The 20,590-nt window shown below is 42.5% G+C and overlaps 1 protein-coding gene across 2 annotated transcripts in view; it reads left to right on the top strand.

Moving 5' to 3' along the window:
- Positions 1–20,590, top strand: part of LOC144826531 (dual oxidase 1-like) — a 1,074,750-nt gene that overhangs the window by 743,109 nt on the left and 311,051 nt on the right. For both annotated transcript variants that reach the window (XM_078684961.1, XM_078684960.1), the window contains 3 exons: positions 629–854; positions 6,341–6,434; positions 18,331–18,506. In XM_078684961.1, coding sequence (XP_078541087.1) covers positions 629–854; positions 6,341–6,434; positions 18,331–18,506 — 496 coding nt within the window. The remainder of the gene's footprint in view (positions 1–628; positions 855–6,340; positions 6,435–18,330; positions 18,507–20,590) is intronic.

Raw genomic sequence — 20,590 nt, 5'->3', positions numbered from 1 at the left:
TTAACATGCTTTCTCCAGCTCCATCCTTGATACATTTTTACATGTAAATGGTGTCAATTTAGTGAATATTGTCATGCTTCCAATTAAGGCCTAGGCGGTGGTCTGCAGCCTTCCATAAATTTGTTGTATAGTATCCCAGGATCTGTCACAGTGGGATCCCAAGTCCTTAACAGATTTTAAAAATTGATAAGGCTTCCTGAGGACCTCTTTACTGCTCAGGGTAGTCAATGTTTGCATATTATATTGTCTTATACGTTTCACATACTTCAAAATAATGAATAAAAACATATAATTTGGGAGAGGCAAAACAACATCACTGATAGAATACTTAAATATGAACGTTCATCTACTGCAAGAATTCTGTCTAGTCCAGGTTAAATAAGACAAACAAATTATTTGTTTTTGGTTGTCAATCCTTCAAAAGAAATAGAGTCAAAGGATGGTATATTGGGCTGCCTGTTACCCCACAAGAGTCACTGAAATGTCCAAGGACATACCCTTCATCTAATTCAATTATAACAGATAGCAGGATATTAGGCACTTACTTTGCAGGTCAGTCATGTTTGTGGAATCTGGGGTGGCCTATTGAATAAACATTTATTCATACTTTTTCATTAAAAAACAACAGGTCCTGAACATTGACAAGTCGGACAACACGAGGTTCCCCTCCGAAATTTCTCGGAAAGTGAAAGAGGCCCTGAAATGTGAGCTCAGCCGGACAGAATTTGCAGAGTCCCTCGGTTTGAAGCCACAGTCCATGTTTGTGGAATCCATGTTCTCTCTTGCAGATGAAGATGGAAATGGATACCTTTCCTTCAGGGAATTTCTGAACATCTTGGTTATCTTTATGAAAGGTAAGCACTCAAATAGACTTTACCAGCAAGGTGGCAATGTGAGAACTAGGTATCATTGGAAACAGATAAGATCATTGGCCTCTGAAAAACTGATCTCCTGCTGCGTTGACAGCTTGTGTAGTGATGCTGTTGGTCTCTTGCATTTATAAATAACTTTTGTTATAGACCATTGTTTCAAATTGGATTGTTGGTTGACTGGGACATGAGTCCTGGTCAAATAGCAACCACAATCATTGTCAGGGTATGAGGCAAACAAGCTTTAAATGAACCTGCGCTCATCCTCTGGTAGCTTGGCACAGAGCAGTCAGGCTGCACTTAGAGGCAATGTGTGAAGTATTTGTGCAACACTTTAAACTGTAAAACAGTGAAAAAAACGCACAAAAACATCCCACACTAGATTTAGAAATATAGAGTCAACTTTTATAAATACAACAAGACCAACATGACAAAATCCAATTAGGAGAACTGAAGATATTCATATTTAAGGTTTATGGTGAAAAATAGCACCAAATGCACAAGGCACAATTGAGGGAGATATGGTCACACTGGATTGGGATAAAGCCACAAGTTCAGGCCAACTGCAATGCAGCGTGGGTCAGATATATGGAACTATTTAGGCCCGCTGATCAAAGTACCTTAATTACTAGTTATGAAGCATTGTATGGCTCTGTATTGAAGATGTGTCGCACAGCAGAGGCGATGTGTCGGTTCTGAGATACGACGATGCTGAGGTGCAGGGTCATGAACAGTTGACCTCAAGGATACTGTTGACAAATCCGGCGATACGAACATGGTGTCGAGGATAAAAGGAGATGCATCGCTTCCAATGAGTGGTGATGCTGCAGTATGGAGTTTCAGCATCATCGTTAAGGCTGCCGTCAACAAGGGATGTGAGTAGCTTGTGCCAGGAAAAAGCATTGCGCATAAGCAATTTGAGTTTTTTGCGACGGGTCCAATCCAAGCAGCAAAGGTGATGCGTCGGTTCTGCTAAAGGATGCCGAGGTGCAGATGCAAGGTTGTTGGAAGCCCTTTATACCCCTGAGACTTCATATCAGGAGGTTAGCCAATTAGCCATTGGAGTCATTCTGGGTTCTAGGTTCTAGGTTCAAGAGATGCAGGTCCAGTGCTTCTCACCCCAGGCAATAGGGCAGAAGGCAACAGGTCAGCACAGCAAATCAGGAATCCAACAGAGTAGCAGTCCTTTTAGCAGCTAAGCAGTCCTTCATCCTGGCAAAGTATCCACAGGTCCAGTAATGAAGTGGTGATGTCTGCACTCAGACATGTGATCAGAGACAGGCTGCAGGTACCAAATGACTAAGTATATTAGTGGTTCCAGTGATTCACTGGACCCATCCCTGTGGGAACTCAAAATTCTCCTCTTGAAGAAGGGGATTCCACACAATTTAATTGTTTTTTCTGAATACAATTAGAATGTTTATTTGTCAAAGTTCATCTTATTATCCTTTTTTCATTTTTCAACATATGAGGCATTATCGATATTAGTTCATATCCAATGCATTTCGGGCATTCATATAGCCCTTCATCAGGGACGATACTTGTATATCCGGTCTTCAGCGGATAGGTGATTAACTAATTCTCCGGCAGCGCGGTAGCCGCAGGCAACTCTCGGCGAGCACACAAACGGCTATATGAATGCCCGAAATGCATTGGATATGAACTAATATCGATAATGCCTCATATGTTGAAAAATGAAAAAAGGATAATAAGATGAACTTTGACAAATAAACATTCTAATTTTATTCAGAAAAAACGATTAAATTGTGTGGAATCCCCTTCTTCAAGAGGAGAATTTTGAGTTCCCACAGGGATAGGTCCAGTGAATCACTGGAACCACTAATATACAGATTTCTAGAACGCCAGAGGGGTCGTGACGTTACTTGTGGAGAACCCTAAAATCAAACAAAAACAAAAACCCAAAAGACATTTAATATAGCTGTGCACCCATCCACATAACCACAACCAAATGACTAAGGCAAGAAAATGCCCGCTTTTCTAAAAGTGCCATTTTCAGAATTGTAACTTAAAATTCAACTTCACTATAAACAAGGATTTAAAATTAGGATTCCGGAGACACCAAACATAAAGCAATTATATCTTTCCATTTGGAGATTATGCTTTTACAATGTAATAAGTTAAACCAATGTTACCCAGTGGGAGATATTGGCCTTGCAGTACTGGCTAAAAAAACTATTTAAGGGTTTTTCACTACCAGGACAAGTAAAACTATGAGTACATGTTCTGCTTTTTAAATACATTGCACTTTGCCCTCTGCGCTGTCCAAGGCCTACTCTAGGGGTGACTTCTATGCATTAAAAAGGAGGGTTGAGGCCTGGCAAGAGGTTTAACTTGCCAGGTAAGCATGGCAGTTTAAAGTGTAGAATGGCAGGTCTGAGACATGTTCAAAGGGCTACTCAAGTGGGGGGTACAACCAATGCTATAGGCCCACTAGTTACAGGCCCTGAGCACATATAGTGCCCTTTACTAGGGACGTATGACTAAATTAGATATGTCAATTGTGGATAAGCTAATGTTACCACATTTTTGGGAAAGAGCACAAGCACTTTAGCACTGGTTAGCAGTGGTAAAAAGCACAGAATCCTATGGCTAGCAAAAACAAAGTCAGCAAAAACAGGAGGTCTGATGCAAAATGTTTGAGGAAACTGGTTTCCAGTTTCAAGTGGTGCATTCAGTAAATACCAGGTGGAATAAAACTTGTACCATTCACAAACTTTCAGCTGGTCAAACCATCCGGAATTCAACTAGGGAAAAGGGCCCTGTTTTCACCAGGACATGTGGATTTTGGTGCAGTATGCACCAAAATCTGCATGTGTCTGCACCACAATCCACATGTCATGCCCCCAAAACCAGGAATATGATATGATTATCGCATCTAAAAACATCCCAACACATTGGTGTTGCATTTTATCCAAGCGATAGTTATCAAGTCAAAAGACACTCATGATGAAAGCCAAAGTCATCAGACTACTTCCGAACACGTCCTCTAAATTGGTGCTTCCCAAACTGTGCATCGTAACTCACTTTTGGGTCACAAGCAGATTTTTGGTGGGTTGCAAAAGTCCAAGCAATAAATAAAGAAGACTTTACATTCTGAATTTATCTTGTCACATTAGCTGCACTTCAAAAAGTGGAGTAAAACTTGAGGCTACATCTTATGACAGATGGCTGCTTACTTTTCTGACATGGGAATTAGAGTTTACAAACTCCTCTCAATTAGCAGTCAGCGAAAGACAAGTAAAGTGAATTATGTGAAAATCTTGCACAGCGAGAGGGGCAGTGAAAGGTATGGATGTAGGAGATATCTTTTGTAACACACAACAAAATGTAAATACCTTTAAAACATGAACTGTGCACATTGAGCAGTGAGAGAAGCAATAATAAGGCACTTTTTTGCAAGTCTGAATTGTGAGGGAAACAATGCTTTTAATAGAATCAAAACAAATAAAGGCAAACACAAGGAGGTGATGGACAGAGCTCTGAAACTTTTCAGACACTCACCCCCATCCACAGATCTGGGTTGAATCCATCATCTTTCTTTAGCTCACTTTGACACCCCAGTTCAGACAAACTCATATGCAAATCAGTCTTGACCCTGAGCCTCATGGGAACAGTCCAGCTCGAACTGTTCCATTCACACCACAATGTATGTAAGACAGACACCTCCATACCCCTCTTGAAGCCTGTTGTGGTTTCAAGTATCTCATCATATCTGTGGAGTTCCAAGATGCAGAGATTAATGGTTGTAGCAATGGGGAATTTAGAAATTAAGTGAACTCTTTGGGGGACCTACCCAGTGTATGCTACTACCAAAAGAAGTTAGCTTCTATTTAAACAAACAGTAAGGAACACAGGGTTTTGGATGTTTATAGATTCAGAGAGGTGAACAAGGGCAATCACGTCAACAGTGGTTTGAAAGATTATTCAGGAATCTAGAAGTGTGAGATTATATGCCAGGGACCATTTTTGATAGATCAGCCTCCCCTCTCTTATTCCTGAATTTGACAATAGTGCATGGGTGATACAAGTTAGATCTGAAATCTGACCATACAGTGGCATAGCAAGGGGAGACAGGAGGGTGGGCGGTCTGCCAAGGGCGGCATGAGTTTTGAGGTGGCAGCCTCCCCCCAGCTCTTACCTGCCATCTCGGGGTGGCAACCAGCACCCCACCCCACTACTCAATGCGGCCGCCGCAGGGTGGCAAAAGCAGGGTCTGCCCCGGGCGGTCTAAAGTCTGGCTACGCCACTGAGACCATATTAGCTGGTATCTTGTGCCAAGCATGGAGTTTCTTCTGTGGAGTATGATGATTGGGAGTTTCTGCTAGACAGACTGTCCCTTCCAGAGAGATGTAGTTTCCATCTTAGTGAGGAAGTTGGGCAAGACTGGTAAGCCAAGCCAATTTGGCAGTGCAAATGTAAGTGGATAGAGATCAGGTTTTCAGATACATATGATAATCTTTGGGATATCACACTCTGTTACTAAGTTAAGAGTGCAGAAGTAGGGTGGGCTGGCCTCTAAAACAACGTAATATGCTGTATACGGCAGAACGGATCAATAGAGGTACCTTCTCTTGAAATTTGTGTATCCCAAAGCCCTCCCTGTACACTTCCGTCAGGCTGAAGACAACTGCATGCACATATGAGACTTGGTCGACTTGGTCTGAATGTCAAAGTCACTTCACCTAGGGGGCAGAGTGACGACAGTTTTTTGCGGTCAAAAAGGTGAAACGCCTCCTAACCCCATTTTGCGAGTCGCTAACCGATTAGCGACCCGCAAAATATAGTTAGCAACTATTTGGATGGGGCATACCAAGGGCATACTTCATAATAGCGAGTCCATAACCTATGTATGATTGTTTTGCAACCACAATTGCAGTTGCAAAACACTTGCAGTTTTCCACCCTTCTCAGAAGGGTAGTAAGCCATTCGCAAACAGGAAGGGGCCCCCAGGGGACCTCTTCCCCTTTGTGAATGGTGCGCAAATATTTTTTAGGAGCAGGCAGTGGTCCTAGGGACCAATGCCTGCCCTTAAAAGATTAAACTGCAAAGTATCATTTTTCTTATTTAACTGCATCCTGTTTTCCTTTATGGAAACCGGTCTGTATTTTTTTTTAAAAACAGCTTTATTTAAAAAGCAGTCACAGACATGGTGGTCTGCTGACCCGAGCAAGCAACCATCCCTGGGAGTGCCAGCCATTCCCGATGGGTTCGCAAATGATGACAGCCTCATTTAAATTCAGGAGGCATGCAATTTGCGACCCCATTGGGAATCGCAAACGGATTCTGAGACACTGTAGTAATTTGAATATTGGGACTCGCAAATTGCAGATCGCAATTTGTCGCAATTTGCGTGTCGCAAAATTCAGTAGCCGTACATCCGGCCCCTGGAGTTGTAGCATTGTGTTTCTGACTCAAGTTCCCTCTCTTTAATTCAATTTTCTGTTCAAAAGGCTCGCCAGAGGAAAAATCCAGGCTGATGTTTACCATGTATGACGTGGATGGAAATGGATTCCTGTCCAAAGAAGAGTTCTTCATCATGCTGAAGTAAGCAGATATTTCTATCTATAGCATAAGTGGGGATGGCCTATAGGTCTCGCTAAAATGTGGTTAAATCCGTCTACCAGTCTCTGTACGTCCTTCATTCCGACTCTCCTCATTGTCATCATTTTTTATGTGAAAGTTTCTATGCTGCATCCTATTCCCCTTCCTTTGCTCTTCATTTACAGAACATTTTGCATTATTAAAGGACGAAATAAACTAGAACTGTGAGCTGGTACTTAAAGAGCATGCACAGAGACATTTACGAAATAATGTTGGCATCTAGTAGATAGGGGAAGCAGTAAAGTCGACGTCACCTTAGATTTGTTCATTCAGAAATAATCCCTCTTTATCTGAGAGCACTGTGTGCTTCTTGAATTAGTCTGTTTTGATAATGATATAATAATGAAGCACAGGCCCATACTCCTGAATACTTCCAAGGTGATGCATTAAGAAAAAGTTATTCATGGTACACAGCAATTTATCATTCTTCCATTTTTCTAATACAAAATTGCAAATAACCTGGTTTTTACAGGCACTTCCTCCTTGACGTGATGAAGATTTTATTCTCTTAACTTTGGAGGATATAGAGGAATGAAAACATATTATCCCTAGATAGCAAGTCGGTTTCAGACAGCACCTTGCATCATTGTTTTGTGTGCAACAATTGGTGTTATACTATTCCATACAATTCCATACCTGTGTGTAGGGATGAATGTTTCATATGCCTGCTGTTTTACGCCTGTTATTCCCTAATCTGTTGTATTTCTTATGTCATTTATTTATTGTTAAGCGGTTAAGAATGGAAATTTTTAGACAACAAAAGAAAGAGAATATGCATCCAAGCCTGACCAGATCTGCAGAGTTTGACTCAGAGGTGACTTGGAACAAGTTTGTCGAAATATTCAGTTTTCTGCACGACGCTCCTGTTTCAAGGCGAACCAAGATCTCCAGTCAAGGGATGGCACATGTTTAGAAAAAGTACTCGGCTTTCTTCATATGAGGGGTTTTCAGTCTGGCATCTAGTTTATCATTCTTCAACAAGGGTTATGTTTTCTATAGTTTAATGGGTGCAAAATCCATGGAATAAAAACAAAAAAATTAAAACAACCAAATGTAATCAGGGTGGCCGGTGGCAACCAAAATATGCCTGCATGAGAGGTGTGATGTCAGAGTTATTAGCCCTCAGTATGTGGGATGCATAATAATTGGTGTTGTTTGTTAAATAAAGTCACCATTAGAAACCTGATGCACATTTATATTTTATATCAATCACTATCGGTTGTACGGCATTACAACGCGGGATTTACCCCGCATGCCATTACAACGCAAGTCGTTACAACGACTTGCGTTGGGGGGCGCTGCATAGTGGAATAGTTTAATTTTCTATTGCAACTCCAGCCCACGTTGACAGTAGGGAAGGTGTTGGATAGAAAATTAAACTATTCCCTATCCTACAGCGCCCTCCAGCGCAAGTCGTTGTAACGACTTGCGTTGCAATAGCAGCGTTGTAATAGCAGTGCGGGTAATGCCCACGTTGTTATGTATGTTTCCCATCAGGATCAGTCTCTTAACCTTATGACAACCCTGCCCCACCCCACTGCCTGGATTATTTACGTCTTATTAACAACGTTTAGCTAGACAACAACTTGTGAAGTCGGTTCTCAACACATTTCATATTTTTGCCAAAGTTCCAACTGGAATACAAAGACACTGTTTACGTTTTTTTGTTCAACATCATGCATGCTACAACAAAATCACCTCTCATTCAGCAACTTCTCCCGTACACCCGTAACTGGTATGGTAGATATCAATCGTAGTCTGATTATTAACATTCCATTTTTATCCCTTTACCACAGCTAATTAGGAGAGTGTGACTAATGCCAGACCTTATTTTATGTTTCACTAATAAAGACAATGATAGTTTACTTTTTACATACCCCCTGCATTGTGGTACCAGAATATCATAGTCAGAATATGGTCTGCCGTAAGTGCCGTGTCCTAAATGTTGCTTACTAAAATATCTTTCCATTAGAGTTAATAGAAGCAAACTCCAAATTGTTTTTGAGTTCCAATAGTCTAAACTTATATGCAGCCTTCAATACAGACTTTGAACAAAATATCTCTTCTTATCATGTCTCCTTAGAAGGAATTTTAAAGTTGCACCTCATATCACAGTATGCATTGCAGGCATCTCACCTGTACTCAAAGTTCCGCATGCCTGACTGACAATAGTGGAAGGCCTCTATTACAGTGAAATTAGACAGGGGCATATTACCAAGGGCCTTATCGCCGCTTTAGCGAGAATTTTTCCCGCTAAAGCGGCGATAATTTTATCGCCCTATTACCTAGCTGTCGCTAACACTAGTTAGGGACAGCTAATAGGCGATAGCGGGCATTTAGGGGCCCACTTTGCATGTCAGCGATAATTATCACTAATGACATGCAAGCCAAGATGTTAGCGACTGGAAACAGTCGCTAACATCGCTATCCCCTATTACCAACTTTTGGAAATAATCGCGCTAAGCGGGATTATCTCCAAAAGCTAACGCCTGCCCAGAGCAGTTCTTAGCCATGTTATCCAATGGTAGGTGGATAACATGGCTAAGAGCATTTGCTCGGTAATGCATGAATATCGCTGACTTTTCAGCGATATTCATGCATTTCGGCCGATTTTTATCGCTTAGGAGATAAGCCTTGATAATATCAAGGCTCCTAAGTGATAAAAATAGGCAAAGCTCGGCAATATAATTTTGCCCGCTAACCAAGCTTAGCGATAATTATCGCTATAGCTTGGTAATATGCCCCACAGTTTTTCCATTGCAATTACTAGGAGCCTGCACATCGACAAAGGTACCACCTGTGATAAGTGCACCGTTCTTGATGGACTAATTGATAAACACCCTTAAATGCAGTTCAAAGAATTCAGATGACCCAGTAGAGCAAGGTCTGCAAGGTCTTGCTTACAGCTGGCTCAGGATAATGTTCTTGTAAGGAGTGATCTCAAGAATATATCTTTTGCAACAACAGTTTTGTGATCTTGAAAAACAGTACTCTCAATAATTTATCTTTTGCAACAAAAGTATTTTGAACCACCAAAATGTATTACCACTTACAAACAACAGAACTTTTGTTTTTACCATCTTTCGAAATCTATGCATTTACACACATTTCTTCTGCGTGTTTTATTCTTTTTTTAACATTTATTGCATTCAATACCAATGACTACATACCAATCATTTGAATACATTTGATTGTTGTGCCAATACCCACTTTCCTAGCTACAAACTCTACTCTTTTGATCCATTTAAAAGATCTACTAGCTAGAGGAAAAATAATATTATTGCCAGTATACAGACGAGATTAATCTACCTTCTAAGAGAACATGGGCTCTTCACTGACCACATTTGGCAGGTTTGTCAGCATCTAGGTGGGCTAAATCAAGATTTCATAGACTTTAGTATACTGTGCCCTATCTCAAAGAACCTCCGTTTGTACCAAAGGGTTTCTTAAGCTACTCAATTACAACAGTCCAGACGTCAACAAAACAGAAGTAAAGCTGACCTAGTCCCGCCATCTCCCACTCACTGGGTGAGAAGCACTCCAGACAGTTGATGTTCTCATGGGAGGGAAAGAAGCAGGGCTTGGAAAGCGATCAAGTGGTACAGCTGCTCTCTTACTCACGTCTCTCTTATCTATGCTACATTCGATGATGCAGGGTATGAAAAGTTCTGGAAAGGTGCTGGAGGCGGGACTATGCATCTGACACTAAACTCGCATACAAAAAGGCTAAAAAGGACTACTATATTCTCTGCAAATTGGCCTGTACCGAAAATGTCACTTCGACTATTTCTAGTGCGCTGAATTCTTCTAAGATCCTTTTTAAAATGGTATACGAGCTTTCGAGCTCTGAAACCCAAGCCTTGCCTCCTGCACTAAATAATCAACAATGTGAAGACTTGGCCAAATATTTTCTCCATGAAGTAGAAAAAATATATTCTGAAATGAAGGACAGGAAACTGGGTAACCACCCACAACAAATATCCTCAATTCCTCTTGTAGCCAGGACCATCTCTTACCAAGCCAAAGAGGCATCAGAATCTAGGGCTACACTTGAATCCTGGTCCTCACTAGAAATGAACTTCTTTAAACGGATTTTAGATAGCATTAAATCTGGTTCACCTGGTGATCCTCTTCCAATCTCGGTGCTTCAACAGCTTGAGACGTCTTCACTCCTGATAATTATGGAACTTCTGAACGCCTCCCTAGATGAAGCAACAGTTCCTTCAGAGTGGAAGCATGCCATGGTGCTTCCTTTCTTAAAGAAGGCCAACGCTGATCCGGACCAGCCGTCCAACTACTGGCCTATTTCACTGCTTCCGTCCTTTTAAAAAATTCTCAATTAGCATAATTTGTTGAATCACAAAAACTTTTACATCCATCTCAGTAAGGCTTCAGAGCCGGTTCTTCGACCGAAACAGCACTCCTTGGAGTCACGGAAGGGCTGCAATACCATCTAGATTCAGGAGCTATGCTAGCCCTGATACTGCTGGACTTTAGCACAGTGTTTGATACGGTCCCTCATATCGTGTTAGTGGAGGCTTTACGAACCTTGGGTATAACTGGAATAGCACTTAATTGGCTTATTTCTTTTCTGACGGATCACATGTTCCAAGTCTTTTCTCCAGCAGCCTGTTCCAATAAGCATGTTTCCCCTTATGGGGTACCACAGGGCTCTATTTTAAGCCCTTTATTGTTCAACGTGTATGTCAAACCTTTGGCCAACATTGCAGAAGAGGCTGGGTTGTTCTTGTTTTCCTATGCAGATGACACCCAGATTATCTTCTCCCTCTCTGCTGAGAAAACATCTGCGACATCTGCTCTGCAGCTAGGTCTGCGAAATATAGCATCTTGGATGCAGGCTAATTTTCTTAAACTTAATGGGGAGAAGATGGAGGTCTTGATCCTGGGGAAGAAGAATAAAGATCTTTGGGGCCCCCAACATTGGCCCAATGAAATGGGTGCTGTCTCTGTACCTTCTCGCCATATTCACAATCTAGGCTTCATCAGACATGACTCACTATCTATGAAAAACCAAGCTGTAAAGGTGGCTGCAACTTGTTTTACCATACTGAAATGGCTCAAAAAGATTATCTGGATGCTGCTCAGCTCTACCCAGAGAACTGTGGATCAAGCTCTTGTCACCTCAAGACTGGGCTACGGCAACATCCTCTATTTGGGGACAAATAAGGAGGTAACCCGCAGCATACAGGTAGTCCAGGACTCTGCCGCCAGACTGATTTGTCAGGTTCCAAAAATAGCCTCAATCTCAGGCCCTCTGTGTGACCTTAATTGTCTCAGGGTGTAGAGCAGAATTAAGTTCAAAGCCCTGAGCTATATGTTTAAAATCAAATCTGGAGCGGCCCCTCAATACCTGCAGGCTCTGGTTCACCCCTACTTGCCCTCATGTGCGCTCCACTCTGCCACTCAGGTGTAGTTCTCTGTACCTAGAATTAAACTGTCACGTATGGGCAGTGGATCATTTGTCGACTTAGGCCCCACTTTATGGAACTCTCTCCCTGCGCCACTTCGCAATGAAATTGTATATGCAAATTTTTGTAAAAGCCCAAAAACGTGGCTGTTTAATCAATAATGGTTCCCTTGCTTTTGGTCCTTCCTAGCTGGTGCCGGGAAACCCTTTTTGGGTAGCTGTTGCACCTTACAAATAAAAAATACAATACAACACAATATCAGGGCATGGGGAATTTACATGAAGGTTGAGAAACTCCTGTTTTTTTTAGAAAGGGTGAACGTTAAAACAGTATAGAATTCCGACCTTTCTAATAATATGTCTTTCAGTTGAGGAATTACTATGGTCTGGACCAAGGTGTGTTTTGTTAAGCATGTGACATTAAAGACATCACACAAAAATCACAGGACCTAATAGGCAATATCATACATTACATGGATGATGATTATACAGGGATTGAATACTAAAGAACACCAACATATAATACCATGACACAGTATCCAAAAGGTTATCATACACTTGCTTTTCCTCCAGTTGTAACACATACTATCACCACCAGGGCTTTAGGGGTCACTCACAACTCAGGACAATGAAACCTCATAATCAACAAGTTAACACTTGCTATTATACTAACACTTTCCTCTTTTGCCTGATCAGTTTCATCTTGCAGCAGATACCTCAGTAGCAACTGAAGCCAAAACAAGCTTTTGTCTGGACTATAAGCTTTCAAGACTCAATACTGTCTCACCCTGAAACCCAACCTATTGTTTGACAATAAAGAGATCAAGGGGCAAACTGCTGGAGCTGCAGAAAATGTACATCTGGCAATGCTGAAGAGCTTGCGTCCAAGTGGCGGCTACCAACTTCGGCAAGTGGAGAAGTGGGCAAATGGGTGGTGGGAAAATTGTTTTCATAAAATCAAAACAATTAAGTAAATACAATACAAATGTATTTACTGTGGTTGCTGCTGCATCATCCTCACTCTGGTTTTCTTTCCTCATAACTCCAGGACCCCAGCTAACCAATCCTGGAGCTGCTCTCACAGCATCAGAGCAGCACCAGATTTGATGGGAGTGGCATCTATTAGCGCTCACAAGACCACTGGAGGTGTTTGCTTTCTCTAACCAGAGGTTTAAAGTGTGCATGTGTGTCTGGCCATTGCAAGATGGCCAGCCAAAGAGGCATGCTCACTTTAAACAAGTGCAAAAGGCAGCCCACTCTCTTCCCTGCTCCTACTGCCGTTTAGCAGCGGTCCGCTCCCGTCATGACACTCCATTCAGGACAGCGTGACGAAAAAGAAAGTTGTAATGAATTAACTTTATTACCATTTTATTTTTCCATCTATGGAGGCATTTCAGTGGGGCTATAAAGGAAAAGCAGCACCTGTTGCTTACTGGGAGATCCTTTTCATTATGACTGGGATTTTGTGCCGAAAATCTGAAGTCTTTTCAGCAGGTAGTCTGGAACACCAGCAGAAAGGGCATTGGCATAATCCAGATTAGAGCACATGTGACCGTTTCCCTTGCTGTCTGCGGCATAAAAGGAAAGAATTTTCTAAAAGTTTTAAGAAGGCTGAAACAACATCCTGCCAACTTCTTAATGTGCGTTGTGAAGGAAAGGCTCTCATCGAACCAGACCCCCAGATTTTTAACTGGCTTCCCGACGAAGGGAGGCAGTAAAACATTTGGTGGCCACAGCTTCTCTCAAAAGTTGGAAGGAAATTTACCAAATAGCAAGAGCTCAGATTTCTGATTGTTACACTTAAGTTGTGCATCCGCCAGCCATTTAAAGACAGAGGCTAAGCAGTGTTGGGCCAATAAAACAGAGTCAGCATCTTTGTCCCAAGTGAAGAGCAGCTGGGTATCATCCGCATAAGCCATCACCTTAGCCCCAAGTTCCTCTGCCAGGTAAAGCAGTGGAGTGACATAGATATTGAAAAGAAGAGGGCTAAGGGAAGATCGCTGAGGGACACCAATTGTCACAGGCTGAGGGGTGGAGAAAGACGGAGGGAGCCAAATCTGCTCAGCACGCTCTTCCAAAAAAGAGCTAAGCCTGCCCCAGATGGTCCCTGACACCCCAAGACCGGCTAGTTGGGCTAAAAGAAGAGCGTGCTGGACCGTGTCAAACGCCGCCGAGAGGTCCAGCAAAATCAGTGCGGCTCTCCCACCGGCCTTAAGACACTCCAGGATGGCCAGGCTCAGACACCTTCACTACAACTGAGTCAGTGCTGTGCGATGCCCGGAACCCTGATTGAGAAGGATGCAAAAGTGTCTCTCTTTCCACGAATTATGTAAGCTGTTAATGAACCACCTTCTCATACACCTTGGCAAGAGCCGGAAGGAGGGAGATAGGCCGGTAATTCCCTGGGCTAAAAGGGTCCAAAGATGTTTTTTTTTAAAGAACACAGTATCATAGCCTGCTTCCAGACCTGAGGTACCACAGATTTCTGGAGCGACATATTATTAATGGAATTTACTTCTATATTCATGCTGTCAGCCATTGCAGCCAGAAGCCTGGCAGAACATGAGTCTGAGTGTGAACCAGACTTGAGACACCTAAGAATTTTGAGCGATTTGGAAAAATCAAAGTCCGACAATGAGCGAGCCGAGACAACAGGCTGAATCTCCGGAAATCCCCACTACTGCCATCGTAGGGTGTAAATGTCGCCTGAATACTCCGAAACTTGTCCCTAGAAAAACAGTAGAGGGTATTACACCAGGCAGAGGAGGATGAAGTAACACTCGCTTCGGCCAGAGGGGACATGAAGCTCTTCACAATGGCAAAGATTTCTCTAGAGTTATTACTGGCAGATTAAATGCGGCAGCGAAGAATTGCCCTTTAGCCAATGAGATAGTTTCGTAGTATCTTTTTTGCTTATCTCTGAGCTTCCGCTTGGCTGCTGGGCAGTATCCACTCCGACGCCAAGCCGGTTCAAGAATCTTGCATTTATGCTTTGCAGACTCAAGTGCCAAATTAAACCAGGGTTTTGTAGGAGATTCCCTGGCCAGCCTGGCGGGCCGATGAGGGGTCACAGTGTCCACTGCCCAAGACACCCACCCGGTAAACCCTTCTAACCACTCCTCTAGCTCCCCTGTCAAAGTAGGTCTAGTGGATTCCAATTCCAGCTGAAAATCGAGTGGGTCGATTTTTCTAAAAGCTGGTTTATGGCGAGAATGCGCCAATGTCTCCATGTTAGACACTCCCCATGAAAAGTAGGATACAAAGTGATCCGACCATGAACCCAGGCAAGGATCCTTTAAAGCAATAGGGAAGTTGGTACAGAAGGGAAAGAGTACGTGGCTGGCCGACATGCTGATCGAGTTGCGCCAGATGTTATATTTCCAGTAGTGTTGTAAATGAATCTAGGACCCTAGTGTAAATTTTCCCGATTCATGCCCTTATATAGGTACGGATTATCCTATCCTTATATAGGCATAGAAATCATTACCATATTTAGACTGAGCCTATGCAGCCCAAATACGGCATGGCTACTTCCACCATGTTCCAAGAATCAGCAACGATTTCTTATAAAAACCCGCCTTGAGCAGCTAGGGACATCCCCTTGCCTGAATACTAATTTATCTAGGAAATCATGGAGTTTTCAAAGAACTGAGTCGTCTATGACGTTATTAAGTCCAATCACACGTCAAACTCGGCACCTTCATAGTATAAATATGCCTAGATTTGCCCAAGCAGACACACGGTGGTTTGTAGCAGATCGACTAACTACTTGCCCGACGCCCTGCAGCAGCAAGAGCCGAAGGAAGCCGACACTCCAGCTGACGCACTGAGAGACTCTGTCTTTTCTCCTGCCGAGAAATCCAGCGCAGAGCCTATTGGGAATATAGGAACTACACTACAGTAGGTCAAGTGCCTCCTTGTTATCTGGTCGATCCAAGTAAATATTAAGATCACTCAGAAGCATATAGTGGGAAAATATTACCGCCCTGGGAATTATGGCATCCCCACAGGACAGGAGGAATGATCCCACTGGACCAGGGGGCCTATAAATCAGTGAGCCACCAAGGGTGAAATGTGCTGAGAACCGGATACTGAAATCCAGCACCTCACAACCTACCCAGGCAGTAGTATGACCCAGGCGAAGGTCCCACTTATTCTTAAAGATAATAGCCACATCGCCTCCTCTCCCATCCGAGCAATCAGCTCCAGAAATGTTAAAGCCCACTGACATGGCGAAAGAGGCAATCAAATCAGAAGTAGAATCGAGCTAGGGGCCCATCAGAATTAGCAAATCAAGTGAGTTGTCCTCCAAGGGTCAAACACATCAACATGATGCTTCCTCAGCGAGCGAGCAATAATCATGGCTGCCAGAATGGGAGGGTCTTGGGCCGAATGACCAGGAGGGTTACCAATAGAAGCCAGAGGGGCAAACCACATCCCGAACAGGCATCTATCAAACCCTCAGCCACATCCCAGCTGTAAACATAGCGGCACGTCGTAGGACCCAAGGCCCGTAAATCGAACCTGGAATAGCTCCTTCTAAGCTCAGTCCCTGGGGACTTACGGGCAGCAAGTCTGGCACTGGCCACCTCCGGGGTGCTGACAGGCGCAGAGGGTCTTGCCTGCATTTAAATAAGCCTGTGTGCCAACGAACTAGTGTGCCAACTACCAAAATGGCGTCTCTCAGCGGCACCACGGGAATCCCGGAAGTGGTCTGCCCCAACTATCCCAAGCAAGCATACAAAGAAGCGGTAAGAAACAGATTTAAAATGTGTAAAAGCATCCAATTCAATTTTTTTAAATGCGGGTATGAGGAAATGGAGATTAAAACTGTGTGCAAATAAGCAAAAGCAGCAAATGAGCGAACGAGCGTAGCAGCAAATACAAAATGGCTAATCACCTGTCCTAAACACTTGAAGGATGAACACAGAGACAGCCACTGCCAATCATATTTCATTGTATCACTATTTGGATTTTTTGTGTTAAGGGTATGCAAGAACCCCTATTCTCTACCTGTGACACCCCATCATTTTAAATAAACAGCTATTCTTTCACTTCAGCTCTTTTCTCTCTGCTCAATTCTTTTCAAGTTGTAGGTGTTACTACATGATTGCTTTTCACCCATGTTAAATATTTTTCTTCAAATTACTTGCATGTTTGACATGTTTTGATGTTGTTTATATGTTGCTCGGGAATCATGCAGAGGGAGCATAGCTACATTCCAGTTCAGGCACCTGTGTTCAAAACCGATTTATTTACAAGGTTTTGTGAGTCATTTCTCCATGAAGTGCTTTTAAAAGTGATAGAGGTGGCCCAATACTAGGCTGGGGAGAATTTTATTTACACTGGAGTAATCAGAGTACTTTCAGTAATTTACATTACTCTTGTGATGCAAAATTACCGAAATAACACAATTACTCCATCTTGAATAATTAAGAGTAACTCGAGGCAAAAATCCTACCACAGGAGCGCAAGAACAGTGTACTAAGAGAGAGCGAGGGGCTGCTGGCTACCACTGTTCGTGTCCTGTACCATTTAGTGTTATTTTTTTAGTGCAAAATGCATCTTCTGGTCCATTTTAGATGCAAAGGTGCATTATGCGATAAGAACGTAGTGTTAAATGCTACATTACTTCTCTCATGGAATTCTGCATACTTACAAGTCATTTTGCGATAATACCATGTAATGTGCCAATTATGCCCGCCCCTATTCAATACTCAACAAGTTGCACTTTCATTTTTGTAAAGAAAGGCAGTTTTTCAGAAAGGATTTTTACATTGCATGTTTTGATTTTTCACCGAATTCAATTTGAAACTCAATGTAGACAAAGTAAATAACTGTTGACAAGCTGTCAAATATTTAAAATAGGTGCTGCCATACCCAACCAGTCCTGCTTTTCTAATGGTGCCTTGCTGCTGGTTTTAGACTGACCAATGCTTCAAAATGGAGCCACAAGCAATGCTAAAGCTAATATTTGTAATTGATACTTTGTATAATTCCAAGATCATCTAGTATTTAGTCACAACATGGCAGCCATCTTGGAACAGTTTAACATTAAGTATGCAAAATATCATTGTTCAACTGTAAAAAGACAGCCTTTCTATACCTGTTTCTCTCTAAAGAGCCACACCACCGCTTAAATCAATTTGACAAAAAGGACAATGAAAATAGATAAAAACTAAAACGTGTATATGTAAAACGTTAAAAAAAAACTATGAACAACTGTTATTTAGCATGACATCGTTTAGAAAAAACTTCCCACCCATCGCATATAATTAATTCTGATTTCTGAGGAAACAATACTGTTTGTTATTACAGAGCCACCAGACCCACGAAAACTGGAGCAGTATAAGCTACTAGCGGATTGTGTTGAATATAGGGCTCCTTCTAATGGTTGTCCACTCATTCTAGGTCCTTCATCGAGATGTCCAACAACTGTCTATCCAGAGATCAGACCAAACAGGTCATCGAGTCCATGTTTCGCGAGGCAGGTTTCCAGAATAAAGAGGAGCTGACCTGGGAGGACTTCCACTACATGCTGCGGGACCACGACAAGGAACTGCGCTTCACCCAACTACGGTTCAAAGGTTAGCATGAAAAGGTGACCATGCAGGTGGGAAACAGGGCTGCTGTTCCCATCTACTGGAAAACAGTAGAATTATTCCAGCCAATATGTTTTCAAAGGATGTGGCACTACGCATGAAGCACATGTTTATTTGACAAACCTCTCTTTGGACTTCCATATTAGAGTTGAACACAAAAAAAAGGGCAATTTTTCTTCCCTTTTGTATTTTCAAGTTGTGTTTGTTGTAAACTCAGTGTCCTCTTACTGTATGTTCATTTAGACAATAATTTCTGCCTCAGTCATTGAGGCAGAGGTTTCTGTCAGGCAGATCAAGGAAATATTGGCCCTCCCTCGCTCATTCCCACAGTTTTACACAAAGCCTCTCTCAGCTGTGTTTCGTCTGTGAGCTGTCCATTATTTTTATAGAGTCATGATTTGTACAGTGTTTCTCTCCCCTAACTGTGCAATATGGTTTTGGCTTGAGAGCCATGGTAGTTGATGGCTTTCGTTTTTAGTGTTATAAAACAGGGGCTAACCCAATTGTAGTCAAAGGACCTGGGTATCGAGTGTTATAGTCAACAGTTGGTCCTAGACAATAATTCAACATACAAATACATTTTGAAATAGTCTGCTACAAATAATTTCCTTAGGTCACCTTTGGATTAAATCACTATGGTTAATACAGAACAATGCATGAAAGATATAATAGCCCCAACATTTATCAATTGGTACAAGAGAACCACACCTGAAACCAATAAGTCTCCATAAAGTCCATGAGACTTTCTTATTTAATAAACATTTTATCAATCACAATTATAAAATACAATTATATACAAAAGGTTTCAATGTCAATACCGTGCACAGAAAAGAGTGAGAATAAGTGCTCATGTGATTGATCAAGGGGATCAATAAAGAAGAGTGAAAATGATTTATATACAGAAATGAGCCTGCCCTAACTCAAAAGCTTGCAAAAAATGTAACTCTTTTTCGCTGGCACATGAATGAAAAGTCCTCCTGTATTTCTTAATTTGGACCGATTGGCAAAGGAAAAGGGGAAGAGGGGAGGGGGGAAAATGTAGGTGCAGGCTCCAGAGGAAAAAATGTCAACGTTTCGACCCAGAGCGAAAATGGCGGGTAATTGGATTCCTCAAAGACGGGTCTTCATTAGGACGGGGCGGGGAAAGGGGGCGAAGGGTTTCTCAATGTGCACGACAATAAATTAAACCCAAGGTCAGTGGGGACCCTTGTATGGTGTGCCACCTGTGCGTTGTTAATCCGCACCCGAATGATTTGTCACTGGGCTGACTCTATCGCCATGAGTCGTCCCACGTTAGCGTTCATTAGTTTGTATAAGTTGTTTGCTCAAGTCGATTGCGCGACTCCGGAGGAACAAATCTTTCTCCTTCACAAGCAGTCGATAGCTCCGTACTGCCTCGGTGAACAACGCGGAATTCTTCCGAATCAGGAATTAGTGTAGTGATCTCCTTTGTGGAATGTGGTGTCTTCCATGCAAGGCTTGATGGTTTGTGGCTACAAAGAGAACGCCACACACTGCACCTCATGCCTGGAAAGTTCACAAACTCTGGTTGTGGTAGGCGCACCTGCTGCCAGGACACTATCAGATAGGAGTGTAAAAAAGAAAGCCAGTGCAATTCGCCCTTTCCTTGTATGCATCCAGGATCTGGAACATCATCCCTGTACCCTTCAGGACCATCCTGAGCTTGATACGCATCAATAAGAGTTAGTGAAACACATCTTTAAAGAACACCAGCACAACACGTGACAGCAATGAAACCAGCTACCTCCTGTTGACTGTATCCTTGCCTTTGACCCAATACAGTGCTTATCTGCCATTAAGCTAGATTTGCGTGATACAAATAGCACATGCATACAGAATAGTAGTTAGCGTCCGGTGTCCAACATCTTTAGTTTGTGATGACCCCAATCTACACTAAGGACCACCCATTGGGCTGTAACAGCCCCTCAGTCCACATCACCAGCTCACACAGACATACACTTGTTAGAGGAACACACAGCAAGAAAGCAGAGCGATGGAGGTTCTGGGAAACAGAAGGCTGGCTTGCATTGAGACTGCCTGTTGTTTTC

This window comes from Lissotriton helveticus, chromosome 3_2 (genome assembly GCF_964261635.1).
Source record: "Lissotriton helveticus chromosome 3_2, aLisHel1.1, whole genome shotgun sequence".
Taxonomy (NCBI): Eukaryota; Metazoa; Chordata; class Amphibia; order Caudata; family Salamandridae; genus Lissotriton; species Lissotriton helveticus.
The sequence above is the reverse complement of the archived record's forward strand: the minus strand, read 5'-3'. Positions and strand labels throughout refer to the sequence as shown.